Raw genomic sequence first — 26,626 nt, 5'->3', positions numbered from 1 at the left:
TATATAATATTTCGCTATCTCTCCATGAAAAATTCCAAATATTGAAAAATTTGACTTTTGACCTTCACGATTTAAAGGTTAACATTTTCCGATTTTGGTAAAAGTTTCAGAGTATATTTAGAATTATCTGGACTATAATATTCTGTATAAGCCTTGCTTAAAATTCATAAGATTAAGGAAATAGAGCTCACGCATAAAAATTCCCATTTCTCGAAAATTTCAAAATTTAAATCGCAGGTACGGAAAAACTATAAGAGATATTTTCATAATTTTTTCACATTTTTATTCCCTATTATATTCTTAATAAATCCCAATGTGATGATCAAAAACTTCTGAAATTTGTTTAACATAATTTTTAAAAATTTGAAAATGGAGTTATGAAACTGCCGTTAAAAAAAATTTATTTTTTTTTTCATACCTAAGAATAGGTTAACGGTATCCTACGAAGACAAAAACTCTTATACAAGTAAATATGGACATATTTTAAGTAAAAATGAGCTTTAATTTTAATATTTATCAAAATATGTTAATTTTGTTCCTACCTTTCTTGTTCTAGTTGCCTGAGACACGTTAATGGCCTGGCGAATTTTTAATAACTTTAACATTTTTTGGCCAATTTATGTTTTTTATGTCTCATTAGAACGACAATTGCGTACAAATTTCTATTCTTTTAAATTAAATTGCAAAAGTAATTTTTTAATGGCAAAATTTTTACAAAAACTGAAAAAAATGCATTTTTTCCCCTTGTAAATGCATCTCAAAACTTCAGAGGGCTTGCGGTACGTCTTAACACCAACCGTTTTACCTAAAATTTTTTCAGGATGATTTTTTTACTAATGTTCACCAAACTGGGGGTTGAGAATGGCCAAAATCCAACTTTCGTTTATTAAGGGCCACCCTAATGTATATCCTACTGTCTTAAAAAAAAATTCTTAATAAAATCAGTATCCATTAGGGTGGTTTTTGTGAAAGGCCAGAAATTTAGAAAAAAAATTAACATATTTAAAAACTAATATATCCGAATTTACCGTAAAATTCATAACAGTAAGGAAATTGGTCTCATTCGCCAAAATATGACCAAAAAAATGTTTTTTCTTGAAAATCGCAAAAATTAAATCCTAGTTACGGAAAAACTGTAAGAGGTATTGACATAATTTTTTCATATTTTTATTCTCTATTATAATCTCAATAAATCCCAATGTGCTGATCAAAAAATTCTGAAATTTGTTTAACAAAATTTTTAAAAATTCGAAACAGCCGTTAAAAAAATATTTTTTAGGTTAACGGTATCCTACGTAGACAAAAACTCATACACAAGTAAATATGGATATATTTCAAATAAATATTAGCTTTTATTTTAATTTTTCTCAAAATATGTTAATTTTTTTCCTTAAATTTCTTGTCTAAATGAGAAAAATTAGTAGCAATTTTTAAAACTTCGAGTCAATTTCGGCACGGGAAGACAAAATCCGATTGAGCTAAAACTTTCACAATCGTATTTTTACACTAAATTCCACAATTCTAGACGTGTGCATTAGAGAGTCCCACATTTTTTTTTTTTTTTTGGAATTTTGGAACGCATAGAGGTTATGCGTTCTTATATATATAAAACTATAGTTAAATATGAAATTTTGTCTTTCTATCATGATTGCAACCCGTACCGACTTGCGATTTAGTTTTGTGGTGCATTTGCAAGGGGGAGCATCTATAAAAATCGGAAATCGATTTTGAAAAATCACCCTAGTACCCATATACAATTAAGTTGAAAGTAGTCTAAACATTAATGTTATTGGGACATTTGGAAAATATCGGTCCATAATAATTAACCATTGCTGCCATATAGGGCTCACTCCCTGAAAATCACTTTTACACGGTGAAGCGAATAAACATTTGCTTTATTGTCACGTTTAATCCTCCGTGATACACATGTTTTAGTTTTCACATTAGTAACATATGAGGCCTGGCCAGTCCCCGTAATAACATCAGTATAATTACGTAAAAATATATCGATTTTTCAAACAAGTAATTATAAAAACAGCTTTAATAATCTCAAATCTAAAAGCTGTAAAAAATATAAACAAATTTTTATTTAATTTGTCAAGTTTTTAGCAACAAAACTCCCTTAAACACTTTCAAAGTTTGTAATAAACAAAAAAGAAACACACAAAGACAATTTCAACGAAAAAATATAACGGCAAAAACATGATGAGAACTTTTATTTTACCGTAAATAGCTAATTTTTTAACTGAAAACTTTTTTGTGAATTGGTTAAAAAAAAAAATTTCTGCGCATTTTGCAAAAAAATAAAATAAATATAATAGAATGAGGTCTGGCCTGGTTAAAAAATCCTCCTCTTTTCATGATTATTTTCTTTTCAGGTACCCTCTGGTAAAACAACGGTAACCAGAGGGTACCTGAAAAATCGTTTAAATTGCAAAGAGGTTTAAATTGCAAAAAAATCCAAAAAAAATCTAGCCAGACCCATGTGTATGTCTAAGGGTTAAAGAAAGTTCAAGCTTAGGAAAATAAGATTTCATTTATAGGAGTTTGAAGCTTTATATCAGTGTTAGGCACAGAGAGAATATGCACATTATTTTTCTGTTGCTCACACTGTATAATATTATAACGTATTCGGAATGAAATTGCAACAAAACAGAAAACGCTATATTTGTTTCCAACGTTAAAACAAATAATTTATAAAATCTTTATAAAACAGCCCATTATATTGATTTAATGTAAGCAAAAAATTTATTATCTTCATGTACTTTTGTGGCAGTTAACCCAGATAGCGCTGGATTTTTTTTTTTGGAAAGTTTAATTTTTATTTCGAAACGTAAATTCCTAATATACAATTAAACCACGAGAAACTTCTTTTATCAGCTGACGCTTTAAGGTTCAGAAGATTCATAACATGTAATAAACAATGAAAATTTAAAAAAAAAGCATTTAAATGCACGTACAAACCCGGTTTTCCCGTTCTTTTAAAAGGACGGTTGCGCTAAGTGGGTTAAGAAGAAATTTATATACAGATGTTGAAAATACCGATGCTTGCACTTTTCTGAGCTCCTATTTGAGTTTCATGGCCTTATTTTTTCTCGATTTTTATTTTAAATAATCTATAAAATCTCTTCTATTTAAAAAGGTCCAAAAAACTCTCAAATTATTTTTAATTTAAAAAACTATGGACAGTTTTCACCTTAGAAAGTCTGGAATTTAAAGGGTGTTGGAAATGCCATAAACATCTGGGCGTGACAGTTGGATGATGGAACAGTTAAGAAGAACTTTATTTTTAAAAAAATATTCTCTGATGTTTCTTGTTATGAAATGATTAATTTTTTATATACATTTCATAATATATTAATTAGAAATTGATGGTCAAATCAAATTCCATAAAAGTCAAAACATCTAATTTACATCTGATTGATTAAGATCCATATATAATTTTTTAGAAAAAAAAAATTATGCTCTACTTTGCACATCTTATCAATATAGGTTTATTTACTTCCAAAAGAAAGTCCACTTCTCTGCATTTCTCTGTCACTTGATGTAAAATATAACAAATTGTTACCCATGATAACACTGTGCTACGATCGAAAAAAACGACCTAGCGTAGGTTATAGGGCTTGCTCAAATTCAAAAGTTATTCTGAAAAAATAGTTTTCAGTGATATCCGTGAACTTATCGATCTGTAACTCAGTCCGACTTTAAATTTTTAAACAGGGTTGGAAAGAAAACTGATTACGCTTTAAAATGACGTGCAAAAAGATTTATCAACTTTTTTGAATTTAGTCGCCTTTCATTGCTTATTTTGATATGGAAGCTTATAAAAATTTATACCAATTTATTAAGGAAATTTTGTTCTTAACAAAACATGAATAAAAAAAAACAAAAAAATATACAAAACAAGTAAGAAATTACACTAAGTAAAAGAGCAAAAACATTTTTCTTTTAAAATTTCAATAATTCATATTTTTGAGTGATTTTCGGAAGTGGGCCTTATATGGGGGCTATGACCAATTATGGACCGATCATCATGAAATCCGGTCGTGTGATTTATGTCTATATGAGAGTTTACTATGTTGAATTTTGTGAGTATACCAAAATTTTTAAGCGATTTATGTACGTTAAAGTGATTTTCGGAAGAGGGTCTATATGGGAGCTATGCTTAATTATGGACCGATCGTAACAAAATTTGGTGACATGAATTTTATATATATAAAACTTATTTGGAGCGCAATTTGTGGCGATACATTTATAAATTAAACATTTATGACCGCTAAAGTCCAATTTCGGATGCACATTTGTATGGGGGCTAGGTGAAATAATGGACAGATTTCAGCCAGTTTCAACAGGCTTGGTCCTTGGGCCGAAAAAATAATATGTACCAAATTTGATCGATATATCTTCAAAATTGCGACCTGTACTCTGCACACAAGGTTTACATGGACAGCCAACCAGACGGACGGACGGACATCGTTTAATCGACTCAGAAAGTGATTCTAAGTCGATCGGTATACTTTAAGGTGGGTGTTAGACTAATATTTTTGGAGGTTACAAACATCTGCACAAACGCATAATACCCTCCCCACTATGGTGGTGTAGGGTATAAAAATTTGTTGTACAAATTTTAATTTACAAGGTAAATCTTTTCGAACTTTTTCCGAAAAAGTTTAATAACTTTTGCAAGTATAAACCGATTTTAAGAACTAATATCTCGTTTTTGTCTACATAAAATTGTCTTTAAAATACTGTGCAAAAAAAATAGGGTTTCATAGACAAAAACTAACTAAAAATAAATAGAAAGCGAAACTAATTATAAAAACTTACACAATTTCTTGGAATATAGATGTTATGCATACATTTTATGAAAGCTTAATTCTTTGTCTATCCATTATTATGTAAAATTTTGAGGTACTAAAGTACTACGACCTACCCTAAAATAGTTTTTTCAAAATAACTAAAAATTTTGAGGGTGTTTCAAAATCGTTGAAAACGGTTTTAGTATATCCTCACCTAGGCCTACAACCTCCATTAGGTGGCTTTTCAAGTTCTGACAAAAAGTGTCATTTTGTAGCAGAGTGTAATTGATAAAATATAGAAAAAATTACAAATGTTTTTTCAAGGTAATTCTTTTTTTGTTAACATTTTGAGATAACTAAAAGCCAGATTTTCAAATGGTGTTTTAAAGTATTAATACAAAAAAACATAACGTAATAAAAAATAAGTCCTAAAACACCAATAGCTCATATACTTTTTCTTTTGGCCAGTGTCAAATTTTTGTTGCAATTTCATTCCGCATAAAGTTTTCAAAAAACTAAAACGCAAAAACGAATCAGGCTGATTAAAAAAAAATAGTTGCTAGTGCAGTGAATTACCACACAAGACAACAAAAATCAACTTCGGACTCTAATCTATTAATTGTCTTGACTGGACTTATCTTGTTCTTCAATGCACGTATACAATGTTAGAATTGAGTGGTTTCTTAGTGATTACAATTTAATTAATTTAATATAAGACCCCTGATGACAGCATTTGCGTTTATTATACCCTGCCATATAAATAAGAAACATATTAATTTTACCACTTCGTTTGGTATTAATCGATTGATTAACTTTTTAAAAATTTCAAAGCCAATAAATACAAAAAAAAATGTTGTTAAATATCTACTTAAACTGTCAAATAAATGTTATTAAAATGGAATTTTTAAATAGTTTATAGCAGTTTTGAAACAAGATGTAACGTCAATATTTTCGACTATAGGGTACTTAAGAGTTGAATACAGGCACCTTTTTATAAACACTATCAATGTGATTTTTTTTTTGAATTATTAGCCAACAAAACAAAATACTTAGCGATTATCGGAATAGATAAAATCTTCTAAATATTTTTAAAGAACCCACTGGGTTGCTAACTTGCATCCCCGGTATATAAAGACATCAATGGTGCACTGAAAGTATTATTCGCAAACATGAAAGTGTTGTGGTTCTTAGCTATTGGCTGCTTAGCGGGTAAATATTAAAAATTAAAATTCTATTAAAATTGTTTAAAATAATTTCATATTTTGCTTTTGTTACAGTTTCTGCTTCTGCTTCTGTCTTTGACGAAGATAATACACGCATCCATGGTGAAAATGGCTGGTATGTACCACGTTTAGATGGTTCATACGATTGGATGAACAAGGAAGAAACCGAGTCTTATCTCGAGACCATGGAAAATATTGAAGACTTTGGCTTGTCTACTACCCCCGTTACATTCTATTTATATACTAAATTGAATCCCAGCAAGGGTAAAAAGATTAGCGCCACCAATAAATCCATTGATGCCTCCAACTTCAATCCTGCCCATCCCACCCGATTTGTTATACATGGCTGGACTCAAAGTCATCTCGCAGGCATGAACAAGGACATACGTGATGCCTGGTTGAGTGTAGGTTTTTACAACGTTATCATTGTCGATTGGGCTCGTGCTCGTTCTGTAGACTATGCCACTTCCGTTTTGGCGGTGCCCAAGGTTGGCAAAAAGGTCGCCAACATGATTGACTTTTTGGTGAAAAACTATGGCATGTCCTTGGATACTTTATATGTGATTGGTCACAGTTTGGGTGCTCATGTTGCTGGTTATTCGGGCAAGAATGTTCAAACTGGTCAAATTCATACTATTGTTGGTTTGGATCCTGCGCTGCCTTTGTTCAGCTATGACAAACCCAAGAAACGTTTGTCCACCACTGATGCCTACTATGTCGAATCTATTCAAACTAACGGTGGTGAATTGGGTTTCTTGAAGCCCATTGGCAAAGGTGCCTTCTATCCCAATGGTGGCAAGTCTCAACCTGGTTGTCCCTTGGATATTGCTGGTGCCTGTGCTCATGGCCGTTCTTGCACATATTATGCCGAAGCTGTGGCTCAGGACAATTTTGCCACCGTCAAGTGCCAGAATTACAAGAATGCTGTTTCAAATGACTGTGGTGCCACCTACAGCTCTGTGCGCATGGGTGCTGACAAAAATTCCTTCATGGTTGCTGGTGATTTCTATGTACCAGTCAACAAGAAAGCTCCCTTTGGAGTATTAGGTTAGATTAAAATACAACATGAATTTTGAATAAATATCACTGTGTGATGTTAATGTTGTATTACTCGGAAGAGTATCCAAAATGATATTATTAAAAATAAATTAAACTTGTTTAATATTGTAATTTACTTATTGATTTTTTGAGAGTACAATCGGGGGGAAGATTGTGAGTGTGGTCATGTTCATGTTTAACTCGAACTCATGTTTATGTTTCATGTTTAACTTAACTTAAAACCGAAAATCTATGTCAGTTACCTAGTTTTTCCAAAAAAAAAAATTCCATTTATTTTGATATTTTACGCAATTAAGGCAACTTTATAAATCATTTGTGAAAAAATATTAACTATTTGACTCAGCACGTAAATTTACCCGTTTTTTATGAAAAAATTGAGTTACCTAGTTTTTTTCAAAAAAAGTTTTTTCCTTTTAATTTTATATACATATCAGTTTTTTTAATTTTTTAGGTTAAAAGTTTGGAGTCAAAGAGCTTGTGGCCCGAATTTATTCTATTTCGCTCTTAGTTTTCGAAACAACGTCATTTTAAACTTCTAATTTTTCTGTGTTTTAAGAAACTATGGAGTTACCTTGTTTTTTCAAATAACTTTTAAATGAGAAACTATATCAAATATTCAATTTGACAGAGTGATAGTAAATGAAACGCACTTTCTATTTTTGGTGTTATCTCAATTTTCTCAAAAAGTGGAGTTAAATTGTTTTTTCATTCAACCTCCAATGCTTAATCATACCCAAGGCACTCATCGCAAAAATGCCAATAAATTCAAATATAACTGATTTTTCATTCCAAAACTCATGCAACATTTTCTAAAAAAAACGTACTTAAATTATTTTAAAAAGCTTTTAAAGTTTTTGAAATGAAATATCAGTTATATTTGCATCTATTGGCGATGAGTGCCTTGAGGCATGCTTAAGCATTAGAGGGTTAAGGTCACTATAATTTCTACAGACAAATTCACAAACAGTTCAGTTTATATTAATAAATTACTGACGGTAGAGATTATGTTCCATTTTTTAATATTTATAAACCGATAAAGCAATGTTAACAGATATGCAATAACATTATTTTAGAGCACCCCTGAAACTCCAAATAGTTGAGGAAAACCATTTGTTTATGGCTTCCACTCAACTCAAACCATTAGGAAACTGCCACCGAAAATTCTTTATGAATAATACGGTGCTACGATGGAAAAAAAAAAAACTTGGAAAACGACCTAGCATGGGTTATAGGTCTAGCTGAGTACATTACAAAAAAAATTTCAGAAACACCTTCAAATTCAGAAGTTATTCTAAAAAAAACCGTTTTCAGTGATGTTCGTCGACTTATCGACCTGTAGCTTAGTCAGTTTTTGTCCGACTTTAAATTGTTTAACTGTTTTGGAAAGAAAACTAATTACGCTTTAAAATGGCGTGCAGTTTTTGATCAATTTGTAAGCTATAAGTATTGTTTATGTTAAGAATATCTAAATGAAAAACAAAATTTATCGACTTTTTTCATTTTATTCGCTTTTCAATGCTTATTTTGATATGAAAGCTTATAAAAATTTATTCCAATGTATGAAGAAAAATTAGTTCTTAACAAAATATGGTTCTAATTATTCAAATCGTATGAAAATTGTTAAAGTTATTCAACTTTTCATAAACACCTTTTTTAGTATTTTCTCCCCCAGTTCATATAATTAAAAAAACAAAAAACTATTCCAAAAAAAATATTTGTACAATCTTTAATTTACAGGTAAATTTTGTCGACCTTTTTTCGAAAAAGTTCAATAACTTTTGCAAATATAAACCGATTTTAACAATTAATATCTCATTTTTGTCTACATAAAATTGTCTTTAAAACTCTGTGCGAAACAAAATATGTTTTCATAGAAAAAAATTAAAATAACTATTGTTGAATTTTAAAAATAACGAAAAAAATTAAAAGTAAAGCGAAACATTTTATAAAAACTTACACAATTTTTAGGAATATACATTCTGTGCATACATTTTATAAAATATTAATTCTTTGCCTATCAATAGGTGTTTACAATTTTGTAATCTGTGTTAAAGTGTATGAGTTAGAGGTACTAAAGTACTACGACCTACCCTTAAATAGTTTTTTCAATAAACCTCAAAATTTTGAGGGTATTTCAAAATCTTTGAAAACGGCTTTAGTATGTCCTCACCTAGGCCTACAACCTCCATTATGTCGCTTTTTAAGTTCTGACAAGAAGTGTTATTTTGTAGCAGAGTGTAATACATGGGATTATTTTTTAAATCTCACCAGAGGTCTCTGAAATCATCTGGAGCGTTAAAATTTAATATTGTATTGAAAAAAAGAATTTTCAGAACAAAAAATTTCACTTTATTTTAAAGAAAAAATACTGAAATTGCTGCCTGATGCCATCTAGTTCCTATATGTATTTCTCTTAAATTCAACGTGTTTCATTTTCATTGATTAATATTTACGCATTAAAACCCAATTACATCTTAATCATATTTGTGATTCGTACAGCGCAAGGTGTTTTAATAAGGTAACAGCGCCACGTCATCAAATACAACAAGGCAAAACTAAATGCATTGGGAAGACCTCGGTAAATGTCAAAATTAACTGAATGTAAATAAAAGTAAACAAATACATTATTTTAGAAACAATTAATTTTTTATAATATAAATTGTAATGAAAAACCAAAGTTTTACATTTGAGTGTCATTGAACAACTTGTAGTTCATATAATTCACTTGATGGTGTAAATTTTTTTCGATATTTAGAAGAAAAAACTACCATATCAAAGATCAAAGTTATTACCAATAAATAAAATTGATTTTCATAAGGAGCATTACATGGGACTAAGATTTATTTGAAATATGTACGCTTATATCGAATTTCATTATGATACTAATATTTTTAAGTTAATTGTAAACGTTAAAGTGAATTTCTGAAATGGACTTTATATTGGAACTAAGGTCAAATATGATGCTTTTATTTAAATTAAGCAACAATAAATACCGATAAAAATATTAATTTGACATTGAATACGAAGTCTTCATTTCGGTCTGATAATGAAAATCCATCAAAGTTTAAAAATACAGTAATACCTTAATGACATAACTTTAAGTTGGGTATTCAATAAAACTATATAAGTTTCAATGAGTTTAAACTGTTTAAATTTTAATAAACTTTCAATATACATATTCAATCCAATATTAAGCCAACACGCCAAAAGGAGCCTTCCTATTCACTGGCACATAGAAGTCACCAGCAACCATGAAGGAGTTTTTATCAGCACCCATGCGCACAGAACTGTAAGTGGCACCACAATCTTTGGCCACAGCATCCTGGTAATTTTCACACTTCACGGTGGCGAAATTATCCTGAGCAACAGCTTCGGCATAGTAAGTAACAGAGCGACCATGAGCACAAGCTCCAGCAATATCCAAAGGACAACCAGGTTGAGACTTGCCACCATTGGGATAGAAGGCACCCTTGCCAATGGGTTTTAAGAAACCCAAACCACCACCATTGGTTTGTATGGATTCCACGTAAAAAGCATCAGTGCTGGACAAACGTTTCTTGGGTTTTTCGTAGTTGAATAAAGGTGAAGCAGGATCCAAGCCAATGATGGTATGAATTTGACCACTCTTAACATTCTTGCCAGCATAACCAGCAACATGAGCACCCAAACTGTGTCCAATCACATACAAACTATCCAAAGACATGCCTTGGTTTTTCACCAAATAATCAATCATGCTGGCCACCTTTCTGCCTACCTTGGGCACCGCCAAAACGGAAGTGGCATAATCCACAGAACGAGCACGAGCCCAGTCGACGACAATAACGTTGTATTCGCCCAAACTCAACCAGGCATTGCGTATATCCTTGTTCATACCCGAGAGGCGACTTTGGACCCAGCCGTGTATTACAAATCTGGTAGGATGAGCAGGATTGAAATTGGATGCTTTTATGGATTTGGCACTGGCGGTGATCTTTTTACCCTTGGTGGGATTCGATTTAGTATACAAATAGTATTTTACCGGGGCGGTGGTCAAACCAAAATCATCAATATTTTCCATGGCCTCGAGATAGGACTCAGCAGCCTGCATGTCTACCCATTGGTAGGTGCCATCTTCTTGCGGAACATACCAGCCATTTTCACCATGGATGCGTGTGTCATCCTCATCAAACACAGAAGCGGAAACTAAAAGTTTAATCAAATTATTAAATTAATGGATAAAGTTTTAATACTGCAATGATTTAGAGCTGCTTACCCGCTAAACAGCCCAGAGCTAAGAACCACAACACTTTCATATTTACGAATAATACATTCAGTGCTAATTTGCAGTCGTTTTATACTTTAAGTGTCCCCGTGGGTTCTTTGAAAATGTTTAGCATATTTTATCAGTTTTGTTTATCGTTGAGTATTTTGTTATTTTATTTGGTCAATCATAGAAAATTGCATAGATAGGTACTGTAAATAAAATTATTTTATTGGTGTGAGTCGAAGTTTAAATACCATGCAGAGTAAAGTAATAAAAAATTTAAACAAAATCATTTAATGATTCCCATAATTTTCTTTCTTGTGATCTGCTGTACATATTACAAATGCCACCAAAAATTTTAGAGGTTTTTTAAACCACTACACAATTGATGTAGTTGATGTGTTGTGGCTCCAGCAGTCCAAATAGTGAAATTATCCACATAATTTATGATAACTCAAAAAGAGTTAGTCCGATATTATTAAAATAAACTAAGAAAAGTTTAAGTTTATATAGCCTTTAATGCGTTTATATATTGCGTTTTAATTGGCTCAGTAGTTTTGGAGTTATAATAACAGACTGATGCAAAAATATATTTGTTTGTTTAAAAAAAAAAAGTAATGAAAAATCGAAAACGGCAGAAATTGTTCAGATTTATTGCTTTATCACAAAGCCACATGTAACAGGAACAAAATGGCATATAGATCATAAAAATCGATTGATTCCTTTCTAACTTATTTACAAATTATGTAAGTGAATTCGCTCATTTTCACAAAATTTTAGTTTTTTGTTTGATATACATAAAATTGAGTAGTTAATGTTCTTCTTTTGAATGATTGAATTTTGAAAACATTTTCCCCATGCTCTGTACAAATTTTTACATAAATATTGCGTTTTAATCGGCTCAGTAGTTTTGGACTTAACCCCTTGTGGACCAAGGTTTTAAATCGTTGAAAAAGTTAATTTTTTTTATGAAATATTGGAAATAAGGACTTCAGGAAGTTATCCACAAAATTTTAACTTTGTGGAGGACCAGCAAGGAACCGAAATGGACCTACAAGCATCCGAAAGAGACCTGGGTCAGCATCAGCCAAAAGATAAAAAACTCATAGATTTTTGCTTAAATTTTATTAATAGATTGATTATTTTTGGAACTTTTACAACATTTTCTATTACAAGTCTATTTTATGGAAACAGTATTTTTTTATCATTACAACATAAAAAAACACCACAAAGAGAACATGAAATAATTCACTGATATTCTGGCTAAGCGAGATTGCGAGATTATATTTTTTACGTGAAAATCTATATAGTGGATATCCAAGCCTTTTTTTGCTGTTGACCTGTGTTATTTTTGTTTGGTTATGTGAAGTTAAAATGAATTACCATATTTTTTTGTTTAATTAATTAAAGTATAAAAGCAATAAAATTTGGTATATATTAATAAATTGTTGTTGTTGTTTCATTTTACTTCTGAGAATTTTTCTGTCACATCGGAATTGCAGATTTGGTCACTGAAATGTTTTAAAATAAAATTATAATAAGAAGAGATAGGCAAGATTGAAATATGTAAAACTATAGCCTATATTTCTAAGTATTTGAAACAACAACAAATTTCAGAACGTCTTTTAACTATTTTTAAAAATCGACTTAAAAATAATGCTGGGAAAGCCTGTAATGTTTTGCTATGTGCAAAAATTTGTTTCAGAAATATATGTATGTCAAATATCCCTCAATCAAAATTTGTGGTACTTCCCGTCACAAATTTAAACTTAGTTGTTTAATCAATTTTTGAGATTATTTTAATTTTACAGGCAGAACATTTCCATCTGAAAATTGCATGTGCATCATGAATGCATTTTTTGAAAACAAATATTTGTTTAATTATGTATGTAGTCTAAAGAGAATATAATTATATTTAAAATCCATCTTACATCAATAATATCAGACATCAGCTGCAAAAGATACGAATATGTAAAGATACACAAGTGTATACATATGTGCTTAGCTAATATGATCAATAAGTATTTTGGCTTCAAACCAAATGTTAAATTCAATATACCAGCCATACATATATGTTGGATAGTATAACTAGCGCCTCAAATATCAATGGGATCTAAGATTTATTTAATTGAATCGGAAACATTTTGCGATAGGCGTAAGTGTCTAATTAGCTATTTATTATAAACGATTGACTGATGGCATACAGTCCAAAGTTATAGATTAAAATAAGTTTGGTTATTGCGTATTACATTTTGTCCTGCACAGAAATTTGTTTTTCTTCTGATAAGTGCCAGTTAAAATAATAATGCAAGTCTGAATGATGGGTTTGAAATAATTAGAGGTTTACTAAATTTTTTTTAATCTTATTAAGTTATGAAACTTTTATGAAAACATAAATAACATCTTTTGAATCTTCAAAATTGTTATTTTTATGAAATGCAATTCGCTATTCTTTGGATTTGTCAGCAATTCAACCAGCCTTGAAAGAAAGCAATGCACTCATATGATTTTCTTTGGATTTTTCAGCTAATCAGCTAGCCTTGAACAAAGAAGCCAATGCACTCTTGCGGTTTTATCAAAATTAAGTTAGAGTACCTGTCATATCTTATCCCTTAGCCTTAGAAGAAAAATGCATATTTTGTGTCAAACATGTTTGTTTACATTATCAATGCGATTTTGTATGATTGTTCAAGCAACAAACAAAATACTCAATGATAAACAAATCTGATAAATATGCTAACCAAAGAACCCACGGGGTTGGTAAAATGCATTCAAGGTATAAAAAGATTTCTGCAATGCACTGAAAGTATTAGTCCTAAAAATGAAAGTATTGTGGTGCTTAGCTCTTGGCTGTTTAGCGGGTAAGAATCTCAAAATCCTTGTATTCTTAGTTTTTTATTCTTATTATTTTTCATTTCAGTTTCCGCCTCTGTTTTCGATGAGGATGAAACTCGCATACATGGCGAAAATGGCTGGTATGTGCCCCAAGAAGATGGCACTTTTCAATGGGTAGACAGGCAAGTTGCCGAGTCCTATCTCGAAGCCATGGAAAATATCAATGATTTTGGTTTGACCACCAATCCGGTTAAATACTATTTGTATACCAAAACGAATCCCACTAAGGGTCAAAGGATTACAGCCAATGAAAAATCCATAAAAGAATCAAACTTTAATCCTGCCCATCCCACCAGATTTGTAATACACGGCTGGAACCAAAGCCGCCTGTCAGGAATGAATAAGAATATATGCAATGCCTGGTTGAGTGTGGGTTTCTACAACATTATTGTCGTCGACTGGGCTCGAGCTCGTTCTGTTGAATATGTCACCTCTGTTTTGGCTGTTCCCAAGGTTGGTGCAAAGGTGGCCGGTATGATTGATTACTTGGTGGAAAACCACGGCATGTCTTTGGATAACTTGTATGTGATTGGTCACAGTTTGGGTGCTCATGTTGCTGGTTATGCTGGCAAGAATGTTAAAACTGGTGATATTCACGCCATTGTTGGTTTGGATCCTGCATTGCCATTGTTCAGCTATGATAAGCCTGAGGAACGTCTATGCAGTACCGATGCTTTCTATGTGGAATCCATTCAAACCGATGGAGGTGGTTTGGGTTTTTTGAAACCCATTGGCAAGGGTGCATTCTATCCCAATGGTGGCAAGTCTCAACCTGGTTGTCCTTTGGATATTACTGGTGCCTGTGCTCATGCTCGTTCTGTTAAATACTATGCTGAAGCTGTTGCTGAGGATAATTTTGCCACCATGAAGTGTGACAATTACCAGGATGCTGTGGCCAAAGATTGTGGTACCAAATTTAGCTCTGTACGCATGGGTGCTGATAAAAATGCCTTCATGGTTGCTGGTGACTTCTATGTACCAGTGAACAGGAAGGCTCCTTTTGGTGTGTTGGCTTAATTTGTTTTTAGTTGTTCTTAAAATATTTATCTCTACAAAGTTAACAAAACTTTATGTTAATTTAATTGGATTTCTGTCTGCTTACATACAGCCCCGCAATATTTCATACACAGTGAAGCTTTACTATGTAAAGTTTGGTTAAATAGTTATTAGTTTTTTACTGTAGCTTTGAGTGATTACCACACACTTTTTACACATGAAAATATAAATACTTTTTATTGTATGAAAAAAAAAAAATACTTGTATTATTTTGATATTTTACTTCTATAGATACTTCCTTTACAGTGAATTTTTTATAATCTTTTTAATAAAATGGGGACTAAATTCCACAGCTAATAACAAATTTTTCCGTATAATTTGCAGAATATTTTACCATGTATTTAAATACTGTCAATGTAATGGAAATTTTTTAAAAATAAAGAGATGTATATTATGGCTCCGGCGTTTTTGATAACAGGAAACACATTTTTCAGAATATGTAAATGAATTTTAACAGTTAACAAAGTATATTCGATATGGATGTCAAATGGAAAAAATTATCTTGACATTTCTGGAGAAAAAAATGTTTTAATATAGCAAAATAAAAAATTGTCGCAGAGAATTTACATAACATAGAAATTCATAAAAAAGTATGTTTCCTACCTAACAGAGTTTTTATGAATGTAAATAAATAAATAACAGTGATAGGAAAATTCTCAGCGAGTTGTTAAATTTTCCCTAATTAATTTGCCACGTAAAAAAGACAATGTAGACATATTATATCAATGGATAGGGCATTTTGTCTATTTTTCAAAAATGACAGTTGACAGTTAAAATTATTAAATTCATGGAATACTTTTTTGAAAAATATGACAAAAATGGTTTTTATTGAATTTTTCCATGGATACAAATTTTTCAAATAGAAATTAAATTTTTATTTATGAATAGTTTTTAATGAAATTTCACAATTATATAGAATTTTTTATTTAAAAAAGAAAAATGTAAACAAATTTTGAAATTTGTTATTAGCCAATTTCCCAAAAATTTTTTAAAAATCTCAAAAATGGGAATTTTTAGCCTTTTAGCTATAATATCCATACCAGGGTCGGGGTTATCGAAACCCTTTATAAAATAATTAAAAACATATTGCAACATCTAAAATCGGTTACTATATTTTGATATCGAATATGCGATTTGAGAATTTTTGCCCTAAATTTAAATTTTACATAAAAAATAGACGTTTTAGGAACTGGTCCCATCGGTATCAAAAATTTTCAAATTTTTTTTCTTTTAATATATTTTATGAAAAGTTAACTTTTCAAAAAGTATAAATTCCTTATATATCCTCTTAGAAATTTTTTTCGATAACTTAAAAAGAAAAAAAGTACCTTTTTCACAAAAAAAAATAGCGAAAAATCGCCTTTTTAAAATTTTTTAAATTCAAATGCATATAACTTTGGACTTAGTCATTATTTTTAAACAGTTCTTTTTCCATTTGACATATACATGTGTTATTGGAGTAAAATAAAGGAAAATTGGAGAAAATCGGGAAATATTTGGATCCACTGTTTTCAAGTGCGAATATCTCCTAAGCTGTATGAGATAATTGATAGCTAATATGTATGTAATTTTTTTGAAATTCGAACACAAACGAAGAAATAGGATCGTTTTAAAAATGTAACATATCCGAGGTGTCCTACTTTGAGGACCCTTGGTCGCGCCCCTGTTGGGCCCATGAGCTCCAAGTTCAAAACATAAACTGAAAACCGCTTCGTCTTTGTGCATGTGCAACTTCATTCAAATCGGACTTACCGTTTAGAAGTTACATATTTATTTCCCTCTATTTTTTCCAAATATACCACTGTGCAGCGTGGTTAATGTACGCAAATTGTTTTAGAAAGTGCGTATTGTACTTTTTTGCATGTCAGTAATTCAGTAAATTTATATCCACATCCTCTTATGGAGATCTGTAATTTTATATTTGCGCATATGCTGTCACTTTCTGTATCGTCATCCGAAGACGAATCAATTTCTAACATCAATATTCTTGTTCTTAACCCGGTGGGATAAACTAATTCGGGTACGCTGAATTCAATGGTGCTGACCGTTTTTTTGTTAGCTCGTATTTTCGAGATATACAGTTATTTCGAAAATGGAGGAGGTTGCACAACATATATTCGCGTAACTCAAAAACGGTTTAGTTTATTGAATAAACTGAAAAAATCGAAATTTAGCAATGAAATTACCTTTAAGTAAGACATTTTAGGTCATTGGTAAAAATCAAAATAATACAAGCATTTTTTTCATACAATAAAAAGTATTTATTTTTTAATGTACACTTTCAGATAATATTCAGTTTTAAATAATTCATTGTAACGGAAGAATCCATACAAGTAAAAAATCAAAATAATACAAGTATTTCTTTTTCATACAATAAAAAGTATTTATATTTTAATGTGTAAAAAGTGTGTGGTAATCACTCAAAGCTACAGTAAAAAACTAATAACTATTTAACCAAACTTTACATAGTAAAGCTTCACTGTGTATGAAATATTGCGGGGCTGTATGTACGCAGTTAGAAATCCAATTAATTAACATAAAGATTTGTTAACTTTGTAGAGATAAATATTTTAAGAACAACTAAAAACAAATTAAGCCAACACACCAAAAGGAGCCTTCCTGTTCACTGGTACATAGAAGTCACCAGCAACCATGAAGGCATTTTTATCAGCACCCATGCGTACAGAGCTAAATTTGGTACCACAATCTTTGGCCACAGCATCCTGGTAATTGTCACACTTCATGGTGGCAAAATTATCCTCAGCAACAGCTTCAGCATAGTATTTAACAGAACGAGCATGAGCACAGGCACCAGTAATATCCAAAGGACAACCAGGTTGAGACTTGCCACCATTGGGATAGAATGCACCCTTGCCAATGGGTTTCAAAAAACCCAAACCACCTCCATCGGTTTGAATGGATTCCACATAGAAAGCATCGGTACTGCATAGACGTTCCTCAGGCTTATCATAGCTGAACAATGGCAATGCAGGATCCAAACCAACAATGGCGTGAATATCACCAGTTTTAACATTCTTGCCAGCATAACCAGCAACATGAGCACCCAAACTGTGACCAATCACATACAAGTTATCCAAAGACATGCCGTGGTTTTCCACCAAGTAATCAATCATACCGGCCACCTTTGCACCAACCTTGGGAACAGCCAAAACAGAGGTGACATATTCAACAGAACGAGCTCGAGCCCAGTCGACGACAATAATGTTGTAGAAACCCACACTCAACCAGGCATTGCATATATTCTTATTCATTCCTGACAGGCGGCTTTGGTTCCAGCCGTGTATTACAAATCTGGTGGGATGGGCAGGATTAAAGTTTGATTCTTTTATGGATTTTTCATTGGCTGTAATCCTTTGACCCTTAGTGGGATTCGTTTTGGTATACAAATAGTATTTAACCGGATTGGTGGTCAAACCAAAATCATTGATATTTTCCATGGCTTCGAGATAGGACTCGGCAACTTGCCTGTCTACCCATTGAAAAGTGCCATCTTCTTGGGGCACATACCAGCCATTTTCGCCATGTATGCGAGTTTCATCCTCATCGAAAACAGAGGCGGAAACTGAAATGAAAAATAATAAGAATAAAAAACTAAGAATACAAGGATTTTGAGATTCTTACCCGCTAAACAGCCAAGAGCTAAGCACCACAATACTTTCATTTTTAGGACTAATACTTTCAGTGCATTGCAGAAATCTTTTTATACCTTGAATGCATTTTACCAACCCCGTGGGTTCTTTGGTTAGCATATTTATCAGATTTGTTTATCATTGAGTATTTTGTTTGTTGCTTGAACAATCATACAAAATCGCATTGATAATGTAAACAAACATGTTTGACACAAAATATGCATTTTTCTTCTAAGGCTAAGGGATAAGATATGACAGGTACTCTAACTTAATTTTGATAAAACCGCAAGAGTGCATTGGCTTATTTGTTCAAGGCTAGCTGATTAGCTGAAAAATCCAAAGAATACAGAAATCCAAAGAAAACCATATGAGTGCATTGCTTTCTTTCAAGGCTGGTTGAATTGCTGACAAATCCAAAGATTAGCGAATTGCATTACATAAAAATATCAATTTTAAAGATTCAAAAGATGTTATTTATGTTTTCATAAAAGTTTCATAACTTAAAAAGATTAAAAAAAAATTTGTAAACCTCTAATTATTTCAAACCCATCATTCAGACATGCATTATTATTTTAACTGGCACTTATCAGAAGAAAAACAAATTTCTGTGCAGGACAAAATGTAATACGCAATAACCAAACTTATTTTAATCTATAACTTTGGACTGTATGCCATCAGTCAATCGTTTATAATAAATAGCTAATTAGACACTTACGCCTATCGCAAAATGTTTCCGATTCAATTAAATAAGTCTTAGATCCCATTGATATTTGAGGCGCTAGTTATACTATTCAACATACATATATGGCTGGTATATTGAATTTAACATATGGTTTGAAGCCAAAAGACTTATTGATGGACTTGTGTATCTTTACATATTCGTATCTTTTGCAGCTGATGTCTGATATTATTGATGTAAGATGGATTTGAAATATAATTATATTATCTTTAGACTACATACATAATTATACAAATATTTGTTTTCAAAAAATACATGATGCACATGCAATTTTCAGATGGAAATGTTCTACCTGTAAAATTAAAATAATCTCAAAAATTGATTAAACAACTAAGTTTAAATTTGTGACGGGAAGTATCAAAAATTTTGATTGAGGGATATTTGACATACATATATTTCTGAAACAAATTTTTGCACATAGCAAAACATTATAGGCTTTCCCAGCATTATTTTTAAGTCGATTTTTAAAAATAGTTAAAATATATTCTGAAATTTGTTGTTGTTTCAAATACTTAGAAATATAGGCTATAGTTTTACATATTTCAATCTTGCCTATCTCTTCTTATTATAATTTTATTTTAAAACATTTCAGTGACCAAATCTGCAATTCCGATGTGACAGAAAAATTCTCAGAAGTAAAATGAAACAACAATTTATTAATATATACCAAATTTTATTGCTTTTATACTTTAATTAATTAAACAAAAAAATATGGTAATTCATTTTAACTTCACATAACGAAACAAAAATTACACAGGTCAACAGCAAAAAGGCTTGGATATCCACTATATAGATTTTCACGTAAAAAATATATTTTTTGCTTCTATTTGTTATTTTAACCCGACGATACTTATAAGTACCATAACAATAATAAGCTTACAAAATGAAAACAAAACATACTTTGACACTTTTTGACCAAACGTACTTTGAAGTACACTATTATCTTTGGAATAATATATTTGTTTTGCCTATTGTCAATCTCGTTTACCCAGAATAACGGTGAATTATTTCATGTTCTCTTTGTGGTGTTTATTTATGTTGTAATGATAAAAAATACTGTTTCGTAAAATTCCATAAAATAGACTTGTAATAGAAAATGTTATAAAAGTTCCAAAACTAATCAATCTATTAATAAAATTTAAGCATAACTCTATGAGTTTTTTTTATCTTTTGGCTGATGCTGACCCAGGTCCCTTTCGGATCCTTGTAGGTCCATTTCGATTCCTTGCTGGTCCTCCACAAAGTTAAAATTTTGTTAATAACTTCCTGAACTTATTTTCAATATTTCATAAAAAAAATAAACTTTTTCAACGATTTAAAGCCTTGGTCCACAAGGGGTTAAGTCCGAAACTAGTGATCCGATTGAAACGCAATATATGTGTAAAAATTTGTACAGAGCATGGGGAAAATGTTTTCAAAATTCAATCATTCAAAAGAAGAACATTAACTATTCAATTTTATGTATATCAAACGAAAAACTAAAATTTTGTGAAAATGAGCGAATTCACTTACATAATTCGTAAATAAATTCGAAAGGAATCAATCGATTTTTATGATCTATACGCCATTTTGTTCCTGTGCTAAAGCAATAAATCTGAACAATTTCTGCCGTTTTCGATTTTTCATTATTTTTTTTTTTAAACAAACAAATATATGTTTTGCATCAGTCTGTTATTATAACTCCAAAACTACTGAGCCAATTAAAACGCATTAAAGGCTATATAAACTTAAACTTTTCTTAGTTTATTTTAATAATATCGGACTAACTCTTTTTGAGTTATCATAAATTATGTGGATAATTTCACAATTTTACTTAAAAAATGTTTAAAAAATCCTCTCCATAGAATTTAAAATTTCTACCATATTTGTACTGCTGGAGCCACAACACATCAACTACATCAATTGTGTAGTGGTTTAAAAAACATCTAAAATTTTTGGTGGCATTTGTAATATGTACAGCAGATCACAAGAAAGAAAATTATGGGAATCATTAAATGATTTTGTTTAAATTTTTTATTTTTTTTTACTATACTGTGCTGTAACTCATCAAAATTTATATTGCACACATTGTTGCATGGTATTTAAACTTCGACTCACACCAATAAAATAATTTTATTTACAGTACCTATCTATGCAATTTTCTATGATTGACCAAATAAAATAACAAAATACTCAACGATAAACAAAACTGATAAAATATGCTAAACATTTTCAAAGAACCCACGGGGACACTTAAAGTATAAAACGACTGCAAATTAGCACTGAATGTATTATTCGTAAATATGAAAGTGTTGTGGTTCTTAGCTCTGGGCTGTTTAGCGGGTAAGCAGCTCTAAATCATTGCAGTATTAAAACTTTATCCATTAATTTAATAATTTGATTAAACTTTTAGTTTCCGCTTCTGTGTTTGATGAGGATGACACACGCATCCATGGTGAAAATGGCTGGTATGTTCCGCAAGAAGATGGCACCTACCAATGGGTAGACATGCAGGCTGCTGAGTCCTATCTCGAGGCCATGGAAAATATTGATGATTTTGGTTTGACCACCGCCCCGGTAAAATACTATTTGTATACTAAATCGAATCCCACCAAGGGTAAAAAGATCACCGCCAGTGCCAAATCCATAAAAGCATCCAATTTCAATCCTGCTCATCCTACCAGATTTGTAATACACGGCTGGGTCCAAAGTCGCCTCTCGGGTATGAACAAGGATATACGCAATGCCTGGTTGAGTTTGGGCGAATACAACGTTATTGTCGTCGACTGGGCTCGTGCTCGTTCTGTGGATTATGCCACTTCCGTTTTGGCGGTGCCCAAGGTAGGCAGAAAGGTGGCCAGCATGATTGATTATTTGGTGAAAAACCAAGGCATGTCTTTGGATAGTTTGTATGTGATTGGACACAGTTTGGGTGCTCATGTTGCTGGTTATGCTGGCAAGAATGTTAAGAGTGGTCAAATTCATACCATCATTGGCTTGGATCCTGCTTCACCTTTATTCAACTACGAAAAACCCAAGAAACGTTTGTCCAGCACTGATGCTTTTTACGTGGAATCCATACAAACCAATGGTGGTGGTTTGGGTTTCTTAAAACCCATTGGCAAGGGTGCCTTCTATCCCAATGGTGGCAAGTCTCAACCTGGTTGTCCTTTGGATATTGCTGGAGCTTGTGCTCATGGTCGCTCTGTTACTTACTATGCCGAAGCTGTTGCTCAGGATAATTTCGCCACCGTGAAGTGTGAAAATTACCAGGATGCTGTGGCCAAAGATTGTGGTGCCACTTACAGTTCTGTGCGCATGGGTGCTGATAAAAACTCCTTTATGGTTGCTGGAGACTTCTATGTGCCAGTGAACAGGAAGGCTCCTTTTGGCGTGTTGGCTTAATATTGGATTTTTGTTGAATAAATTGAAAGATTCTGAAATTTTAAACTGGTTTAATATTCTCAAGTTTGACTTTAGTGAACTCATTTTTTCAAGCAGTAAACTTTACTGTAGATTACATCTACACAATTTTATTGTTTGTCTGCATACTCATTGAAACATTACAATTTGTATGTATTGAAATATGGACAGTTTTCGACCAGCTTCATGAGACAAATTTTTCCAAGATATTTTAAAAATTGTGATCTGTACTTAGTAGACTTGGTTTACATGTCAGCCTGACAAACGGACGGCTGAAAAAATAATATTAAAATTTTTTTATTTTTTTTAAATATTTTTTTTCGAAATATTGAAGAAAGAGTTATCTAAACTATTTGGGACACATTTTGCTAAAAACAATAGGTAATAAAATACATGGATAAGAAAAAACACCTGCTTGGGCAAAATGTCATATTCTGACCCCCTCTAACTCAGAGAGTTCTCGACCGATCTTGTTGAAAAATTTTGTCTGAGTTACTATCCGATAGAGCTAACTAATCCCGATCGGAAGACATCGATTTCAAAAGTTGGTTCACTTGACATGAAATGCCCCATATACATATAAAAGAGTAATATCAATATAAATTTCAACAGTAAAAACTGATACTCAAACAATTTTTAAAATGTACTGCAAATCTATTCAAGTAAGATCTGGTGATAAGATTTCTACAATTCTAAAGAGGTTAACAGCCAATATTTTCCAATAGCTTATTTCGATTACAATTCAATAAACTAGAACATAAGTATTTATTAAAAACAATTAAATGTGAAATTATTCTGGACAATTCAAATAAATATGAACAAATAAACCAATATATTTTGCAATAATAAAACAATTTGTTAAATTGTTTATACACGTATTAAAAATCAATAAAATGCCACTGGTTTTAAGTGCCTTTGATAGGCGAGTTCAAAACATTTTATAGATAATTGATTTGACAACCAACGACAATAGAATTAACGATGATATAGAGGTAGAGATATGAAGTTTAATTATCTCTTTATGTATAAACAAGTACATACTTATGGGTGTAGTTAGTACCAAAATAGCTACCAAAAATCAAACAAAACAAACAAGTACTTCTTTGTGCCCCCTCCCCTCCGAAAAAGAAATTCTTATCATTCCTTGGTTTTGTATACACGGGTGTAACATGTGCGGTTAAAAATATCGATGGTCTGTTCGAAGGGAACTTGTAACAACAATGCTAGTTATTAATTATGTACAAACATATGAATTTCAAATTATTATAAATTGTATGGGACTGAGATTGAGAACACTTGAGATTAGAATAAAACAAAATTTACCACCTATAATTATTAAGCAAATCACTGACAAAACTAAAGGAAACTCTAAAAGAAAAACCTATAAAAGCCAAGTAGTGCTCAAGTTCATTAGTGTATGCGCTGTTGATCATGAAGTACTTCTTGCTATTGGCCGCCTTCTTTGTAGCAGCAGGTTAGAAGTTTTGTTAATATAAATTTAAAATGTTTTTTATATAATTTGCTTTATTTATTATGTATTCTAGCTTCTGCTGCTGTTATACCTGAAGACGAACGTATTAATGGTGAAAATGGCTGGTTTGTGCCACGTATTGATGGCTCTTTTGATTGGGTAGACATGGACGAGGCTGAATCTTATTTGGAGGCTACACAAATGATGGAAGGACGTTTAACTACCAACCCAGTTACCTTCTACTTGTACACCAAATCCAACCCTAATGAACATCATGAAATCAAGGCCTCTAGAAAATCCATAGAAGCTTCTCCCTTCAATGCCAAACATCCCACCAGAATTACCATTCATGGCTGGACTAACAGCAAGGATGATTATGTTAATACGGGTGTACGCAAAGCTTGGTTGTCCCACGGTGATTACAATATGATTGTTGTTGACTGGGGCCGAGCTCGCTCTGTGGACTATGCCTCCTCTGTTTTGGCTGTGCCTGGTGTGGGTAAAAAGGTAGCTGAAATGGTTGACTACCTGGTCAAGGAATTCCACTTGAAATTAGACACTCTAGAGATTATTGGCCACAGTTTGGGTGCCCAAGTTGCCGGCTACACTGGTAAGAACATGAAATCGGGCAAGGCACATACAATTGTTGGTTTAGATCCTGCTCTACCCCTGTTCAACTACAACAAACCCGAAAAACGTTTGTCCAGCACTGATGCCCACTATGTTGAATCGATTCAAACTAATGGTGGTAAATTGGGTTTCTTGAAACCGATTGGTAAGGGTGCTTTCTATCCCAATGGTGGTAAGAAGCAACCTGGTTGTGGTGCTGATCTCACCGGTTCCTGTTCCCATGGCCGTGCTGTCATTTACTATGTAGAAGCTGTGGAGAGAGACAATTTTGCCTCAATTAAATGTGGCAACTATGAACAAGCTGTTGCTAAGAAATGTGGCTCCACTTATAGTTCGGCACGCATGGGTGCTGTTACCAATGCCTATATGGTTGATGGTGATTTTTATGTACCAGTACGTAGCGAAGCTCCTTTTGGTATTGTAAATTAGCTTTATTTTAGTTGTATGTAGTAATATTTGTTATTTAAATAAATTTAATTGTGCTTTAAAAGCATGTTTTTAATATAAAATTTTAAATTCTTAATCTTTCTTTTGAGGAAAAAAAAAATTTGAAAAAAAAATGTTTTAGATTTTGCAAAATAAAGTTAAAAATTGGATGTCTTGAGAAACTCGCATCCCACTCAGCGACAAAAAACCTCTTAACCCTTTGTCGACCGACGGTACTTATAAGTACTATAACAATAATAAGCTTACCAAATGGAAACAAAACATAATTTGACCATTTTTGCCCAAAAGTACTTTGAAGTACACTATCATCTTTGGAATAATATAGTTTTTCTTGACTATTGGCAAACTCGCTTCCCAGAATAACCGTGAATTATTTCATGTTCTCATGTTTATTTATGTTGTAATGATAACAATACTGTTTCGTAAAATACCATAAAATAGACTTCTAATAGAAAATGTTATAAAAGTTACAAAACTAATCAATATATTAATAACATTTAAGCAAAAATCTTATTATATTTTGGCTAACGCTGACCCAACGGTACCAGGTTCCTTTCGGATCCTTGCAGGTCCCCTTCAGATCATTGCAAGTCCTCCACAAAGTTAAAAATTTGTAAATAACTTTCTGAAGGCCTTATTTTCAATATTTCATAAAAAAATAAAACTTTCTCAACGATTTAAAGTCTTGGTCGACAAGGGGTTAAAGGAAAAGACCTAAGCTTTCTTTTGAGCAACAAAAAAATAATTTAAAAAGGTCCATTTCACTAGACGACATAAAACCTCTTCAAGGAAAAGTCAAAATTTTTTTATTTTTTTCCGAAAGATTGAAGAAATATCTATCTAAACTCTTTGGGACACATTTTGCTAAGAGAAAAAACACCTGTTTGGCCAAAATGTCAAATTTTGCCTCAACTCAGAGAGTTCTTCACCGATCTTGTTGAAAAATTGTCTCAGAATTACTATTTCATCCCGATCGGAAGACATCGATTACAAAAGTTGGTTCACTTGACAT

At 31.9% G+C, this 26,626-nt stretch overlaps 5 protein-coding genes across 5 annotated transcripts; 3 read left to right on the top strand and 2 right to left on the bottom strand.

The window, feature by feature from the left end:
* The first annotated feature begins 5,968 nt into the window (after window positions 1–5,968).
* Window positions 5,969–7,137, top strand: LOC135957666 (phospholipase A1 VesT1.02-like). The gene is made up of 2 exons (XM_065508453.1): window positions 5,969–6,008; window positions 6,077–7,137. Exons 1-2 carry the CDS (start codon window positions 5,969–5,971, stop codon window positions 7,072–7,074), a joined length of 1,038 nt encoding a protein of 345 aa, XP_065364525.1. The 3' UTR covers window positions 7,075–7,137.
* A 3,131-nt stretch (window positions 7,138–10,268) lies between these two features.
* LOC135963917 (phospholipase A1 VesT1.02-like) lies at window positions 10,269–11,424 on the bottom strand. Its single transcript, XM_065515923.1, has 2 exons — window positions 11,334–11,424; window positions 10,269–11,263 (listed from the first exon to the last, which is right to left on the bottom strand). The coding sequence occupies exons 1-2, from the start codon at window positions 11,371–11,373 to the stop codon at window positions 10,272–10,274; spliced, it is 1,032 nt and encodes a 343-aa protein (XP_065371995.1). The 5' UTR covers window positions 11,374–11,424; the 3' UTR covers window positions 10,269–10,271.
* A 2,664-nt stretch (window positions 11,425–14,088) lies between these two features.
* LOC135953046 (uncharacterized) lies at window positions 14,089–25,596 on the top strand. The gene is made up of 3 exons (XM_065502726.1): window positions 14,089–14,185; window positions 14,245–15,224; window positions 24,535–25,596. The coding sequence occupies exons 1-3, from the start codon at window positions 14,146–14,148 to the stop codon at window positions 25,594–25,596; spliced, it is 2,082 nt and encodes a 693-aa protein (XP_065358798.1). The 5' UTR covers window positions 14,089–14,145.
* On the bottom strand, window positions 17,857–19,014 carry LOC135963915 (phospholipase A1-like). Its single transcript, XM_065515922.1, has 2 exons — window positions 18,918–19,014; window positions 17,857–18,858 (listed from the first exon to the last, which is right to left on the bottom strand). The coding sequence occupies exons 1-2, from the start codon at window positions 18,955–18,957 to the stop codon at window positions 17,867–17,869; spliced, it is 1,032 nt and encodes a 343-aa protein (XP_065371994.1). The 5' UTR covers window positions 18,958–19,014; the 3' UTR covers window positions 17,857–17,866.
* Window positions 21,896–23,093, top strand: LOC135963914 (phospholipase A1 VesT1.02-like). The gene is made up of 2 exons (XM_065515921.1): window positions 21,896–21,986; window positions 22,057–23,093. The coding sequence occupies exons 1-2, from the start codon at window positions 21,947–21,949 to the stop codon at window positions 23,046–23,048; spliced, it is 1,032 nt and encodes a 343-aa protein (XP_065371993.1). The 5' UTR covers window positions 21,896–21,946; the 3' UTR covers window positions 23,049–23,093.
* Window positions 25,597–26,626: the final 1,030 nt, after the last annotated feature.

Source organism: Calliphora vicina, chromosome 1 (assembly GCF_958450345.1).
Source record: "Calliphora vicina chromosome 1, idCalVici1.1, whole genome shotgun sequence".
In the NCBI taxonomy this organism is placed as follows: Eukaryota; Metazoa; Arthropoda; class Insecta; order Diptera; family Calliphoridae; genus Calliphora; species Calliphora vicina.
This window is presented reverse-complemented; position numbering and strand designations above follow the sequence as displayed.

Coding starts and splice junctions, on each gene's coding strand:
- LOC135963914 (XM_065515921.1), top strand. CDS start 21,947: ATGAAAGTGTTGTGGTTCTTAGCTCTGGGCTGTTTAGCGG. Junction 21,987..22,056: donor AGCTCTGGGCTGTTTAGCGG/GTAAGCAGCTCT, acceptor TTAAACTTTTAG/TTTCCGCTTCTGTGTTTGAT.
- LOC135953046 (XM_065502726.1), top strand. CDS start 14,146: ATGAAAGTATTGTGGTGCTTAGCTCTTGGCTGTTTAGCGG. Junction 14,186..14,244: donor AGCTCTTGGCTGTTTAGCGG/GTAAGAATCTCA, acceptor TTTTCATTTCAG/TTTCCGCCTCTGTTTTCGAT. Junction 15,225..24,534: donor ACAGGAAGGCTCCTTTTGGT/GTGTTGGCTTAA, acceptor CCTTCTTTGTAG/CAGCAGGTTAGAAGTTTTGT.
- LOC135963915 (XM_065515922.1), bottom strand. CDS start 18,957: ATGAAAGTATTGTGGTGCTTAGCTCTTGGCTGTTTAGCGG. Junction 18,859..18,917: donor AGCTCTTGGCTGTTTAGCGG/GTAAGAATCTCA, acceptor TTTTCATTTCAG/TTTCCGCCTCTGTTTTCGAT.
- LOC135957666 (XM_065508453.1), top strand. CDS start 5,969: ATGAAAGTGTTGTGGTTCTTAGCTATTGGCTGCTTAGCGG. Junction 6,009..6,076: donor AGCTATTGGCTGCTTAGCGG/GTAAATATTAAA, acceptor CTTTTGTTACAG/TTTCTGCTTCTGCTTCTGTC.
- LOC135963917 (XM_065515923.1), bottom strand. CDS start 11,373: ATGAAAGTGTTGTGGTTCTTAGCTCTGGGCTGTTTAGCGG. Junction 11,264..11,333: donor AGCTCTGGGCTGTTTAGCGG/GTAAGCAGCTCT, acceptor TTAAACTTTTAG/TTTCCGCTTCTGTGTTTGAT.